Source organism: Chrysochloris asiatica, unplaced genomic scaffold (genome assembly GCF_000296735.1).
Source record: "Chrysochloris asiatica unplaced genomic scaffold, ChrAsi1.0 scaffold00466, whole genome shotgun sequence".
NCBI lineage: Eukaryota > Metazoa > Chordata > Mammalia > Afrosoricida > Chrysochloridae > Chrysochloris > Chrysochloris asiatica.
In genome coordinates this window covers 168,119-183,587 of record NW_006408984.1, presented here as the reverse complement: position 1 = coordinate 183,587, position 15,469 = coordinate 168,119, and the positions used below count along the sequence as shown (strand labels likewise).

The 15,469-nt window shown below is 36.3% G+C and overlaps 2 protein-coding genes across 2 annotated transcripts in view; one reads left to right on the top strand and one right to left on the bottom strand.

Annotated features, from left to right (window-relative positions):
* The window catches only part of CCDC152 (coiled-coil domain containing 152), a 70,978-nt gene extending 67,375 nt beyond the window's left edge, over window positions 1-3,603 (top strand). Inside the window, exons 7-8 of the mRNA XM_006877303.1 lie at window positions 2,825-2,911; window positions 3,454-3,603. Of these exons, the coding sequence (XP_006877365.1) occupies window positions 2,825-2,911; window positions 3,454-3,603 (237 nt within the window). The remainder of the gene's footprint in view (window positions 1-2,824; window positions 2,912-3,453) is intronic.
* A 1,014-nt stretch (window positions 3,604-4,617) lies between these two features.
* On the bottom strand, window positions 4,618-10,544 carry SEPP1 (selenoprotein P, plasma, 1). The gene is given in 5 exon segments (XM_006877302.1): window positions 4,618-4,940; window positions 5,022-5,112; window positions 7,072-7,189; window positions 9,433-9,645; window positions 10,342-10,544. Coding segments are annotated over 5 exon segments (948 nt in total).
* Between the last annotated feature and the right edge of the window lie 4,925 nt (window positions 10,545-15,469).

Below are 15,469 nucleotides of genomic sequence, written 5' to 3'. Positions count from 1 at the left end.
ACTCGATGGCACCTGACAACAACAACAACAACAGTCCTCAAGCTGATATCTTTGACCTTGAACACTTCAAAGAGGTCTTGTGTAGCAGATTTTCCTAGTGCAATGGACGTCTTATTTCTTGACTGCTGCTTGCATGACTGTTGATTATGGATCCAAGGAAAATGAAGTCTTTGGCAACTTCAATCTTTTCTCTATTTATATGGATATTGTTTACTGGTCTAGTGGTGAGGATTTCTGTTTTCTTTACATTGAGGTGCAACCCATACTGAAGACTGGTCTTTGATTTTCATAAGTAAGTATTTTAAGTCCTCTGTGCTTTCAGCAAGCAAGAATGTATCATCTGCATATCACAACAATTCATTGATAGTAAAGTTCAGAAATTTCTCTGCTTTCCCAAAGAGAAGATTGTCACTATTAGATCAGTTTTAGCCTTCTTTCCTTCCAAAAGAGGATTCTTTTTATTGAATAGAGACTAAGTCTATTTACATAATTACAAGACTAAGAAAGTGTGGAAAGAGAAGGGGAGAAAAACTTTAAAACTGTGATGGAAGTTATTTTTTAAGTAGCTGAAGAATATTGTTGTTGTTAAGTGCTGTTGAGTTAGTTCCGACCCATAGCGGCCCTGTATGGGGTAACCAAGGAACAGCTGGTGAGCTTGAACCATCAACCTCATGGTTCAAACCGACTTTGCAGTCTAGTGCGTTATATAATAGCTATGAATCAGAAAAGAAAGTATTTCGACTGTCATCTTATAGAAGTGCTAGAGAATTTCTTGAGCTAATTTGAAATTCCTTTTGTTTCCAGATAGCTTCTTTTTGTTTTGTTTTGACCATGGTGACACTCTGAGACTGAACCACTGAGATTATAATCATACATGCATATCAAAGGCTGAGGTTCTCAAAAATATTTGACTATCTCTTTTTTCTAAATTATATCAGTCTCCAATTTCACCATTCTTCATTCCCCTCCCCCAACTCCCACCATGAATTATGTTATACGAATTCATAGATATTACTTTTCATGTCCTAGTGTGGCACTGTGGGTTAATGCGCTGGACTGTAATGTCAGATTGAACTGCAAGGTCGGTGGTTCAAGTTCCCCAGCCACTCCTCAGAAACCTTATACAGGGTTGCTGTAAGTCGGAACTGACTAGACAGCACTTAACAACGTCTCATTTTCCTAAAGTTCTGGTATTCCTGGGTGCTTGTAATTGTTGTTAGGTGTCGTTGAGTGGGTTCCAACTCACAGCAACCCTGTACACGTCAGAATGAAACATGTCTGGTCCTGCGTCATCCTCCCAATTGTTGCTACACTTGAGCCCATTGCTGCTGCCACTGTGCCAATCCATCTCTTTGGGGGTCATCCTATTTTTCTCTGACCCTCCGTTTTACTAAGCATTATGTCCTTCTCTAGGGACTGATCCCTTCTGGTAACATATTAAAGACTGTGATCATTTTGCAGAATGGGATTGATGATGACTTTAAGGACTCTGTCATTACTGGATTTCTCCTGTGGCACTGTAGGATCAGCATTGAGCAGTTCAGACCCACCAGTTGCTCCTTGGAAACCCTAATCAGGGTCACTATGAATTGGAACTGACTCGACAGCATTTAACAACCATAACAACACTGTTATTACGACCTTCTGGTCAAGTGTATTCACCAACTGCAGAGAGGTTTGAGGGCCAACTGAGATATGACAGGCCATGTTTCAAGATCCCCCATCCACTTCTGATCCACTGGTCAGGAATTCGCCATTCATGCTGTAAACACTGACCTAGCCCATCTATTATTTAAATGGTATGCTGTACTCTTTCTTCTGTTATTTATCCTCATTGTAACTAACTCTTTCTCCAAAACAGTACACAATCTCACATATAACAGTTTATTCTTGATTTTCAGGGAGGCTATACTATTACATTCAATCTGAAAGAAAGAGTTTTAATGGAAAGTTTTGCAAAAGAAATGGCCTATGTAAATGACCAATGACAAGTTTTAGGTTTTTTAAACTCAATTCAGTTTAATGTCAAATCAGTAAGGATTCAAACGAAATCAACAAAATATCCAAATTCTGTGTAACCTCGAAGTTTCTACATAAGAGTGTATGAGTTTTACTCCCTTGGCTGTTACTTATACTAAATTCTTTCAGATAGTAGTGTGGATATATTTTTACCTGTCTTTAAGTTAAAATAGATTCTCAATCACCTGGTAGTTTGAAAAAAAGATGATGCTTGACTCCACCTCAAAACCTCTAAGATAGTACCTAGACATTTCTATGAGTTGGAACAGACTCACAACAACAAAAGTTCCCCCAGGCTATAGGGGGGACAACAATGGTAGTGAGGTAGGCACACAAAGGAATGAAAAACCATACAAGATCAAAAAGGCAGCATTTACTTAAGAACAAAATTCAGAGGTTTGGGAATGTAGGTGAAATGGAAACAAGACTCACCCTCACCGGGAGGAAGTAGGCTACCTGATGGTAATTGGAGGGGATTGAAACCATTGTAATGAAACCAAGTATATGATTTCTTAAATATAAAACGGATGATCTGCTTTATAAAACCTTCACTCAATTCACAATAATTTTTTTTTTTTTTTTTTAAGTTCCCCAGGTAATTTTAACATGAAGTCTGAGTTAATTTTGTTGGAGCATTTTTTTGCTCTTTCTGAAAAATTTGCTTAATGGAAACTTTTTGTTTGTCATATGCTACACAGAGTTTCACTCTATTTAAAGATTACATGTCAAAGTCTATATTTTTATTAAGTGATCTCAGTAACTTTTTAAAACGTGTTTGTTTGTTTGTTTGTTTGTTTTTAAATAGTTTGATGCCAAACTAGCAAGAGTTCAGACGAAATCAACAAAATCATATCTAGATTCTACTGTTTTGCCCCAAAGTATCTACAGAAGGGTATGTGAGTTTTTCCTCCCATGATTTGGTTAAGAAAATAAAATTTCTTAGTGTGTTTCTATAAAAATTATCTAGTATTTAATTACAATATAGTTAACAGTTGTTTCTTAAAATACATATGATCAGAAACATAGTAGGTTTTGAATAATCTTAAAAAGTACTTCTCAAAAAAAAGTAATTCTCAATTTTAACTAAAACATTTGAATAATAAATTAAAGCATTTTTTAAAATCCTCTATTTGTTTTGAACTAAAGTTAACTTAACTATTTTGAAGTTACTTAGACACTTAGATTTCTTTTGGTTCAACTCCTTTATATGATTTATAATTTAGACTTATTGAGCGGTGGGTGCTAACGCGCATTTGTTTCCTTATAGCAGCTGTAAGGTATTAAGCCCCTCAAACCAGAAATTATAGACTTTTCAAAATAAGGTCTTTTAAAAATAGCTACTTAAATCAGAACTGTGTTTGTTGTTTCATTGCTCCTTGTACTTAATATTGCTTTTTCTAAGTTTCAATAACAAAATTTTTCTGCTCCATTTAGAAGCTTCAACATCTTCAAGAAGAAAAAAACAAGGAAATTGCAGCTCTTCGAAATACCATTCACGATTTAGAGCAACGTCTTTCTCTTGCCAAAGATTCTCCCTTTAAGCCTATTACAAAAGATAGTTACGTTAAGCGTAGACGGTTTTGAGTACAGCAGTAAATTCATTATTTACTATTTCTTTAAAAGCTGCTGAAAATTTCACTTTTGTTTTCAATAAAGCTCATTACTTAATTAATCACAACAATGAAAAAAAGAAGGCAACTTTAAACTTGTTTTTTTAATTGCATTTATTTAAACAAATTAACATCACCTTAGCCAATTGTGTATTTTGCTTAATAGAATTAACCATAAAAGAGTTCAGGTTCACAGGACTTAGTTTACCTATTGAACCATCATTGACTATGGAAAACTATTTAAACAGTTACACAATGCTCTTTGATCTTCTCCTTCAAGGTTTTCAAACAGGTACTCTCAGATTTTAAAGGTATGATAAAGTGCTAGAAAAGAAGATCCAAAGGCTTCATTCATATTGTTATTAAAAATCAAGTAAGAAGTCTTAGACATACAAAGAAGGATACACTTCAATTTAAACTGTAATTGTAGAAGTGTTTTTAGCAAAATATCCATGTGTGAAGTATTTCTGAATCTTAAAAAATGCACTTCTTTAAGGTTTTAATCAGTTTAAAATGTACAATTAAAAGAGGTAAGGAAAAAATGGAAAATATGTCTTTGTTATTCTTCCTCCATTCTAAGTTGCTAACTATCCAACAGAAACCCCTAGATCATAGTTTACGTTTCTGTTCTCATTAAAGCAAATTGAACGCTGGAAAAAGAAGAAGAAAGACATATTGGCCAAAAGCTGCCATCACCTTTCAGTTGCCTTGTAGTAACCAAATATGGTCTAGGTCCAAATTCCTGTGACATCGATTTTCAAATTTGGAAGCCAATGAGTCTCCATGTTTGTATAAATCCAATTTCTATTTTTAATCACAATTTGCTAGGTAGCTTATGAAAGTGCTGGAGAGAAATTGTGTCCAGACTGACTTGGGGAGTACATCCAACTTTAAATATTTACTTAGTAGGTCATTTTCACATTTCTGCTGTATTTTTTCAGCTTCAGTTGGTTCTGGCTTCTATGGTCTTAAGCTGCTGACTTCCCTGTCAGGCAGGTAGAGGCAAACGTCACTGTCAAGATTCAATGACATTCTCCTCCGCCAGAAGTCCCTGTCAGCTACATAAAGATGGGAGGTTTTCTTTACACTGTCAGGTGACGGCAGACCCTGTGTTTGCAAATATCAGGTGTCGACAATGTCAGCATCAGCTGTTAGGAGCCAACTCTGAATCTTTGTATAACTTTCAGAGTAATTTATTTATACAACCCTTTCGTCAGGCCTGCCTTTGTGAAAGGGTGTGTTGTAAACCTTCATTTCCTGGCATATCTCTATTCTCAGGGTGACCCTCTGTTTGGTGGTCCTTGTGCTTATAGCGGTGATAAAGACCTGCAGAAGGATGCTGAGAAGTGTTTGTATGAGAACTATTCCCAAGATGCTGATGCCCATGCTTGTGATGGTGATGATGATCGTACTGTGGTTTAGGGTCCTCCGATTCTTCCACATTTGCCAAAGATTTGTTTTTACAGATTTCATCTTCAGGAATCTGGAACAAATGAATAAATCACTTATTAAATTATAGGTTTAACAGTAATGCATGGAAAAATGATTTGAATAACTAACATATATGAAATTCCAACTAGTTAATATTGAGCTTGCTCTTCTTTCCTTATCACTAAATTAATGAGAAAAGAACGTTGTCAGTCTTAACATAGAGACTTCCTATTTAAGTTTGGCTCCTATTTATAGTTAATTATAAAATGTCTCTTGTTAAAAGTTTACATTTAATCAAAAAATCCTAAAGTATCTCTCAAATGAAGTAATTTTAGTATTTTGCAAATAGATAATATACAATTAAATTTGTTCAGGTTCAGAATTCAAATTTTGCTTTTCTTATCAAGAACAATATCTCAGTTTTCAGAAATTTTGAAGAAGAATTTGGGAGTTGCCTGAGGCTTAAAAAGAAGTCAAAACTCTTTCATAGTTTATATCTGCAGAAGCAAAACTACATAAACTTGTTTAAAAGAACTTACATTTCAGTAAAGGCAACCAAATCTCATATCCTAAAATCAATTAACCTACATGGAACCTTTCACACCTGTGTCAACAATGCATCTAATCTAGTGCTGTATTCGGAAGCAAACTAATTTCTCACTGATAAAATTGCTAAAAACTCTCTCTGCTAAAAACTGGTCATTTTTCATATTCCAGGAAATATTTTGATAATTCACCAAAGCAAACGCATCCCTGCTGTAGTGCTGTCAGCTGGGAAGAGCCTTTTACTGCCTGTCTCCCATTGACCACGGCATTCCATTCGGCATGACTCTACGTCTTTAATTTGCTGAAAGTCTTGCTCTGTTGTTTTGTTTCTATGTTTCTAGAGCATAGACTTAAAGTCTATCAGTATCACAAGGTAAAATTGAACCTTGACTAAGCTGACTTGTAGATAAAATTACAAAACCAATTTCAGAGACTAAAAGCTCATGAAATGGTATGGTTTGGTGTTATAGAAGTTATCAGTGTTTTGTAAGTTTCATTATTTATTAGCCTACAGATACTAAACAGTAAATTTCTTAGTTATTTCTGAACTACTTCTAAGTAAGAACTTAATGATATTTGATTATAGGCTTATAAACAATTTGATAATTGATTACAATTTCATATGAGATGTTCTAAATACTCAATGATTAAACAGCACAAATAGCTGTAGCAGTCTAGTTTTGAAAAACAAATTACTAGATATCATTGATTCTAATAAGCACATTCTTTTCACACTTTAAAACTATCTAAAATAGAATGCCTTCTATTATTGATGGTAGTAGGGCAGTGCGTCCTATTTTAATTGGCAGCAATTTCCTTTCTTAGTAACATATAAAACAGCATTTCATATAATCAGTGGCATCCTGGATCTGCTTCATTATTATTTGAGGTGGATTTCTTAGAACTGAAAGAAGTACAACTCACAAATAAAATTCATATCCTTTACAACCTGAGTTAAAGTTTAGCCAACTTGCTCTACCAACGAAGCGTTACTTGGTAGTATTTTTCTTATCAATATGAAGAAAAAAAAGTCTAGTTAATACAAATTAAAGTCAATTATTTGAGTTCCTTTTTATAAGTGATATTTAAATAGAGCATTTTTCATAATAAGAAATAAATATTCTCATAGTTGTTGGGAAATAAATCTTAACAATGAATAGATAATTTATTCTATTTTGAAATAAATTCTACCTAGAGTGTGGGCAGGCTGTGAAGTAAAGACTTCACAACAATGCAACCTATATTTATTTTTTTTAATCTTGTAGTCAAAGGCAGCAATATGGACCTTGAAAAGATGTTTTGAATTCCATGTTACAGAACAGGAAATGTATATAATTATACAAATTACTGTTGTTTCTTTTTAGTACACCAACAGAAATGCTGATTAGCTAATTGGCCACGAAACTTTAACAAGATAGCTCTTAAACTACTTCTTTTCTCCCATAAGAATAATTGAGAAAAATACCAGGAAAGAGCAGTTTCCACATTTCTTTTCACAATAAGCAATCTTAATGGCGGCTTCCACATATGGAAAAGTTAGGAAGGAGTAAGGCAAACCAAGATGATATACAAGACGACCACATCTAAAAAAAATGACAAATGCAACATTATCACAATGTTTTCTGTGTCATGAGCCGACTCAAGAATTGTCTGCGATCACTGTGATCAGTCAAATGATAGATTGACTTATAAATACCCATGAGTACTGTGTTCCCTTAATTATATGAGAAAAACCATCAACATTTACCTAAGAGCAGAGCAACAAAGTAAAGAGGGGCAGGGAAACTAGAGCAATAGAAACAGAACAAACAGAAATAAGACTATTGTGAAAATTGTAACTAAAATTTTATGTAAAAATTATGAAATAGAACCTAATTTTCTGTGTAAACTTTCAAATAAAACACAATAAAATATTTTTTTAAAGAACTGTCTGGGACAGGTAGGCTTAATGGTTCCCTTTTATATCTTCAGTTAATTTCCTTAGATGGAGTCTACAAAAAAGCTTCCTAACACTCATGCCAAGTAATGCCAGAGCAAGACTACAGTTAGTCTAATAATAGCGTTCTGAAATGTGATAGACATGTTGTTGTTGTTGTTGTTAAGTGCCATCGAGTCAATTCTGACTCAAAGATCCTGTAGAGGATTTCTGAGGAGCAGCTGGGGGGTTTGAACTGCCGACCTTGTGGTTCGCAGTCCAGTGCTCACCCTACAGCATCACACCAGGAGTCTTATAGCTATGCAACCCTATATAGGATTTTAAATGTGTGTGTGGTATAATCATTCTGTAATTGACTTATAAATTCTACCAATGCCCAAATCACTGCCTTATGATAGATTATTGTTATTAAGTGCCATCTACTCGGTTCTGACTCCTAGAGACCATGCGTAGGGTTTCCAAGGAACAGCTGGTGACTTTGAACTACCTAGTGGTTCACAGTCCCATGCTGATCCTATAGCACCATTTTGTTATCGTTAAGTGTCATCAAGTCGATTCTGACTCATAATGGCCCAGTATAGGGTTCCCAATGGGTGGCTGGTAAGTTTGAACCACTGACCTTGTGGCTCAAACTGACCTTGCAGCTTCCGCTTATACTATAGTGCCACAGAAGGGTTCCATAGCACCATCAGACCAGGGAAATACATCACCTTTTCAGAACTGCTTCAGGCCGTGTAGTCAAACCCACACAAGAAGAAATTGCAACAAAACGATTCTCAAGTCTTACTTGGCTAGTTGCTCTTTATTTTAAAATTTGCCTGATGCAACAAAAATTTCAGCACAACTAAGAAAGTAGAATTATAACACTTGGTAGTCTCAGAAATGGTAGGGTTGAAATGTCCTTCTTGCCCACATTTTACCCAGTATGTGCTGTTGCTACTGAAGTTTAGAGGCCTATGAGAATATAATATTAAAAAATATTTAGTGTAAGACCAGGTAAGGCTTAGGTTTAGGGAGAGTCTGGCCCATCCTCTCTGAAGAATTAAAATTAAAAATAAAGCCAGAATACCAACTAGAAATGTTGGTAACAGCAGGTAATGTATTCATTGAGATTCTCTAAAAATATGAATGCTTCATCTGTTCATGCAATCAAAAGCAAATTAGTTCAGATTATACCTAAATGATTAAAACATTTACAGTTAAAGAAATCAAATATGTAACCTTAAAATTATAATTAATGACAAGCCAAAATACTTCAATTAAAATTATATGTGAAATATAAATTTATCCTTTTTATTTAATCCAAATGTCAATTTACAGAGAAAAATAAACAGAGTCCATTTTTCTTATTTCCCTACTGGAATAAACTCTTTTGTGTGCTTTACTTTCCAAATGGTCATTTCAAAAATTCTAAAACCAAATATTTTAATGGTCTCATTTTGAAACTGAGTATTTGGTAATTTAAGAAGCAGATGTCATTTCATGTCACTTACTATTTAAATATAAAGCAGGTATCTTTTAAATGGAGTCCTGGTGTGGCACTGAAGGATAAGCATTGGATGTAAACTACAAGGAGCTGTTCCTTGGTAACCCTATACCAAGTCACTATGAGTTGGAACCAACTCAACGGCACTTAACCACAACCACAATTGTTGTTAAGTGCCATGGAGTCGGTTCCGACTCATAGTGAGTCTGTACAGGGTTTCCAAGGCTGTAAATCTTTACGGGAGCAGAAAGCCTCATCTTTCTCCTGCGAAACAGCTGGTAGTTTCGAACTGCTGACCCTGCGGTTCACAGCCCAATTCGTAACCACTATGCTACCAGAGCTCCTTAAACCACAATAGCATCTTTTAAATGGTTGTAAGATTAGAGAGAGAAGAGAGTACATACCTGTCATATACAAGAAAGTCATCTTTGTTTCCATTTAAGAGAGTCCAGACATCTGTTTGATTTTCTTCTTGTTGATAAACAGGAATATGCTCTGAAACCTTATCTTTAAGATGCATGTACTTTAATTGAGAAGCAGGTCCTTGATGATTAACAATGACATAGGAGATATTAAAATAGCCTTCTTTGTCCAGTTTTATTCGCAGGTCTTCCAATCTAAAATATTTGAGGAAGATACATAAAATGAATAACCTCACTTACTCATTTATTTTCTCTTCTTCCCACTCCCTGTTTTTTCTTGTAAATGAAACTCACCTCCTTACTATTTTTCACTTATTCATACTTCTTTATATTACTCTAAGATTCTAAAACTTATTTATTGAAAATCTATACTCATTTAAAACTTTATGTTAAATCTTTGTACAAACATTAGCTCATTTAGTCCACAAATCAATTACATATACAGAGAATTCTACACAATAAATATTTGATAAGTAACCCAACAAGTTTTTTTGTTATATTCTATATTCTTAATATATATTTACCCAAGACTTTTGATGGCATATCTAATGTTTATTGTACTTTGGGAAAGCACTCTTTTTATGTTTCTTATGTTGATGTAATCAATCCATTTTTGGAAGTATACTTCATCAGTGTACAGTAATGTATATTTGGTAGAAATTTATAAATTGTGGGTACACAAAAAAAGAAAAAGATGTCATAACCCAGGGAAATCACTATAAACATTTTGGTGTATATCCTTTACCCTTACTTATTCTAGCATGTTCTTTACAAACATGTAATTTTTGTTTATTTGCTTTCTTAAAAATACATTTAATGAATGCACCTCTTCAGTCTTATTACACATTTTCCCCTATAAGAAAGTGTGGACCACAGAAAGACTCTTATTACCTAGATGCCTGCAGAATGCACAGGTGTCAGCTGGCTTGAAGGAGAGCAACCACGGTCACTGAACCATTCGAGTTCAGCATTGGATCTTCTCCCCGTATGCTCCAAGCTGGGGGTCGCTTACAAAAGGAACTTTGTTCCTGGCTCTCTGTTCCACCCCAAGGGAGGAGACAGAGAGCCAGGGTAAGTCCCAGGCGTCTCCACATTGTTGGGATTATCCTGTCAAAAAAAAAAAAAACAAAAAAAAAACCACCTTTCTATTATCTTCACAGATATGCCAACATTATGTATTTCTATACATCCAGCAGATACAAGTATACTTCCTATAAATACATTGTCCGTGGATTCTCCATGTTGGGCCTCCCTGTACTAAATCTTCCTCTAAAGGGGAAGGTATCAGCCAGAGGCTGGGGAGTTGACAAAGAACCTCTTAACTATCCGGTTTAGCAAAGTACTTTAGAAAAGCATATAATGGATATTTTTCTGTTGAGACAGTCAAATATTTCTCTAACAGAAGACACATGTTTGGAAAAATACTGATATGCAGATTCTGTAACCAAATAACATTCTGTAAACACAACCTGAATTTGTTGAGAGACACCACACTGACTCCTCCATCCTGTCCTCTTCTGTCAGTCGAAGGAAAGAAAAGGGACTCTGTACAGTAATGACAAGGATCAGACAGAGACCCCAGAGGGCAGGGAGATGACAGTGAGGGCAGTGTACCAACATAAATCTTCAGTCAGTCTCCTACATTTGTAATGCTCTGTGTGTGGCTCCCTTACACTCCTCTTATTCCTCAAAGGCTAGTTTTATGTTTTTGTTGTTGCTGTTATTAAGTGCCATCTAGTTTCCAATTCCAAATCATAGCGACCCTGTATAGGGTTTCTGAGGAGCAGCTGGTGAGTCTGTACTGCTGATTTTGTGATTCAAACCACCCTTGCGGTTGGGTGCTTATTCTACAGCACCACAGAATAACATAATATTTATGTTGATATTAGATTATTTAAATCTCTTCAGATATAAAGCTCCTTGCCATAGTACCACTCCCAAGATAAATATGGATCAAGTGGGAAAAATCTGACTGAGAAGTATCACAAATCACTGTCCCATATACCATTTAAAACTCAATGAAATCTACACTTGATAGTTCTGTTTATTTACTACAACTGCTTTCCGGAAATTCCTGTGATGAGCCGCACTTTTTCAAGCAAAATATGTCCTCTGAGTGGGGAAGGCAAAAGGTTAGAAGTTGTTATCACTAAGTCAACTCTGATTCAACATGACCATTAGTATGACAGAAGGAAAGGTTGCTTCATTCTGCACCATCTTCACTATTGTTGATACACTTAAGTCTGCTGTAGCAGTCACGGCAGTCACTAAGCTCCCAGAACTACGTCAAGTAATAGTCTGTTGTGATCCATCAGGTTTTTCCTTTACTAATTATCAAAAGCAGATTAACAGGCTTTTCTTCCTAATCTTAGCCTGGAAGCTCCACTGAATCTTGTCCACCAGGGTGACCCTGTCGGTATTTGAAATATTGGTGGCTTAACTTCTAGCATCCATCACTCACTCACCACTCACCGGTCAGTGTGTCATACTGTGATGGCTTGTGAGTTGCTGTGATTTTGGAAGCTATGTCATGGGTATTTTAAATACCAGCAGGGTCACCCACAGTGGACATGTTTCAACTAAGCTTCCAGACAAAGATAAACTAGGAAGAAGGAGAGACAGACTACTTCCAAACACTTAGTCACCGAAAACCTTATGAATAGCAGTTGAATACTGTCAGCACCAGAAATTTGAATACTGGACCATGATGCAGAGCACCAGAGTACTGTCAGGTATAGTGTCAAAGATGAGCTGGAAGGGATGCAAAATACAACTGGGGAAGAACTGCCTCCTCAAAGTAGAGTCTGATGATGCAAATGGAGTAAAGCCTTCAAGACCTTTCTTTGCTTATGGGGCAAAATGCAAAATGAAAAGAAACAGCTGTAAACATCCATTAATAATCAGAACATGGAATGTATGAATTATGAAGATAGGAAAATTGGAAATTGTGAACAATGAAATTGTACACATAAACATCAATATCCTAGGCATTTGTGAGCTGAAATGGACTGGTATTGGCCATTTTGAATCTGACAATCACATGGTTTATTATGCTGGGAGTGACAGATTAAAGAGGAATGGTGTTGTATTCATCATCATAAAGAACATATCAAGAACTGTCTTGAAGTTTAAGGCTGACTGTGATAGGATAATATATATGTATAAGCCTACAAGGAAGACCAGTTAATATCACTGTTACTGAAATTTACACCCCAACCACTAAAGCCAGTGAAGATGAAACTGAAGAATTCTACCAACTTCTTCAGTCTGAAATTGATCAAACACGGAATCAAGATATATTGATAAATACTGGTGATTGGAATGCAAAGGTTGCACCTCAATGTAAAGAAAACAAAAATCCTCACAACTGGACCAATAGACAGCATCTATATAAATGGAGACAAGATTGAAATTGTCAAAGACTTCATTTTGCTCAGATCAACCCCAACAGTCATGGAAGCAATGTTAAGAAATCAAACGACGTATTGCATTAGGCAAATCTGCTGCACAAGACCTCTTTAAAGTGTTAAAGTGCCAAGATGTCAGTTTGAGGAGTACGATGCACCTAGCCCAAGCCTTGGTATTTTCAATAACCTGATATGCATATGACAGTTGGACAGTGAATAAGGAAGACAATAGAAAAGTTGATGCATTTGTGCTGTAGTGTTAGAGAGAGTATTAAAAGCACCATGGATTTCTAAAAGAACAAAAAGATCTATGTTGGAATAAGAACAACCAGATTGCTCCTTGGAAGCCAGGATGGCCAGTCTTTGTCTCTCATACATCAGACATATTATCAGGAGAGACCAGTCCCTGGAGAAGGATACCATGTTTGGTAAAGTGGAAGGTCAGCAAAAAAAAGAGGAAGACCACCAACGAGCTGGATTGGCACAGCAGCAGCAGGAATGGGCTCGAACACAGCACTGATTGTGAGCTTGGTGCAGGACCGGGCAGTGTTTTACTCTGTTGAGCAAAGAGTCGCTGTGAGTCGGTACTAACTCGATAGCACCTAACAATAACAACAACAACTTCTTGCATCATAGCAACATGCAAGCCACTACAGTACAACTAACTTACAGACTAGATACGTGCACAAATAGGTAATTGGCAGATACCTGAAACTAAAGGTTAGACTTGGGACCAGAAAAGTCCTCAAAACTAGATCTAGCTCTCTGCAAAGAGATACAAATAAAGGAGATGAATTTGGGGGAAGCGATGATAAAACAACACATTCACATCTGTGAGCAGAAGAAGAAAAATCCACCTTAGCATGTCATGCTAGTTTTGAAGTAAGTCTGCAAAGAAAGAACAGAAGTAGGACGTTAATGCATTTTCAGACACTTAAAAAGGTCAAACACTGAGATATTGGGGAACTGTGGGGAGCCCTGGTGTGGCGCTGTGGACTAATGCATCAGACTGCAAAGTCATCGGTGATTCAAGCTCACCAGCTGCTCCTTGGAAACCCGATACAGGGTCGCTATACTCAACGGCAGGCACTTCACAACAACAAGTGTAAGCCCAGAATTAAGAGGAAGCAGAAAAACCAAAATTAGATCAAATAAGGCTCAGAATTCTTACCTATATAGGATATATGATGAGAGTCTAACTAAAGGAAAGGAGGGATAAATTAAATGACTTATTCTAATGTTTTTTTTAGAATTCTAGTATTTAAAAAATAGGAAATTTCTTTAGGATAGTATTAATATTGATACAATTATCATTATTGTATCAAAATCAAAACCAAACATACTGCAAATACGTTGACTCTGATTTATGGTGACCCTATACAGGGTCTCCTCATATTTCTTTGGGAGCAGCAGGTGAGTTTGAACAGATGACCTTGTGGATGGTAGTCCAGCATGTAACCTACAGTGCCACGTTAGAGCTGCCACTTAGTGAGCATAATAAATATAGAATTAGATACAGGTGGTGCTCAGCCCTTTTATATTTATGTCAGCTTGTCACACAGCTAGGTGACCATTACCCCCCGTCTGCAGTAGAGGAAACAATGGCTAAGACAGAGTCCAGGCATCTTGCCCAAGTCCATACTGGAATAAGTCACAAGACAGACTGGATTCAAATCAATTCTGTTAAATAAAGGACGACCTCTTAGCCACTGAAAAATATATTTATATGTTTTTAGGTAGGTCACCTTGCAAAAACTTTAGCAGCCAGCCAGTTCGTTTTTGGTTGGTTGTTTTTTGTTTCCTAAGATGACTTCATATGATAAGCACTGGACTGGGAACTCCAACTACAAGTTGGAGCCTGCCAACCTCTCACCTGGAGAAAGAGGAGGCTTTTTGCTCCCATGAAGATACACAACCTGGGAAACCCTATACAGGGTCTCTGTGAATCATAACCGACTCCACGACACTTAACAATAACAAGATGGCAAAAAAAAAAAAAAAAGCTACTTTAATTATTACTAGGAGTCCTGGTGTGGTGCTGTAGGATAAACACTGGGCTGCTAACCAAGAGTTGGTGGCTCAAACCCACCAGTTGCTCCTTGGAAACCCTAAACAGGGTTGCTATGAGTCGGAACCTATTTGCTGGCATTTAACAATAACATTTATGTTACTGTGGCTGGAATTTCCCTGCTTTTTAAAATGTGAATTCACTAGTTATACAAATATCAGCGTAGAGTCCACACTTGATTGCCTCACATTGCTGTTACCATATTGCGAATGTTTCTAACTGGTGAAAATTTCACTCACTTCGTGCATTTTGTTTTTCATGAAGAGATAACTAAAACTATTGACAGAGAGGTATAGACTTCACACATTCAGGTTTTCCTGTATACTGCTGCTGATCAATGCGCTGTACTGCAAGGTCAGTTTGAACCTTAAGGTCAGCGGTTCAAGCTCACCAGCCGCTCCTCAGAAACCCCATACAGGGTCGCTATGAGTTGGAACTGACTCAACGGCACTTAACAACAACAATTCTTTTGTTGTAATCCAAAACTTACTGTGTTAAAAAAGAAATGTAACAAGGCAGAACAAACACCCTATTGACTATTTGG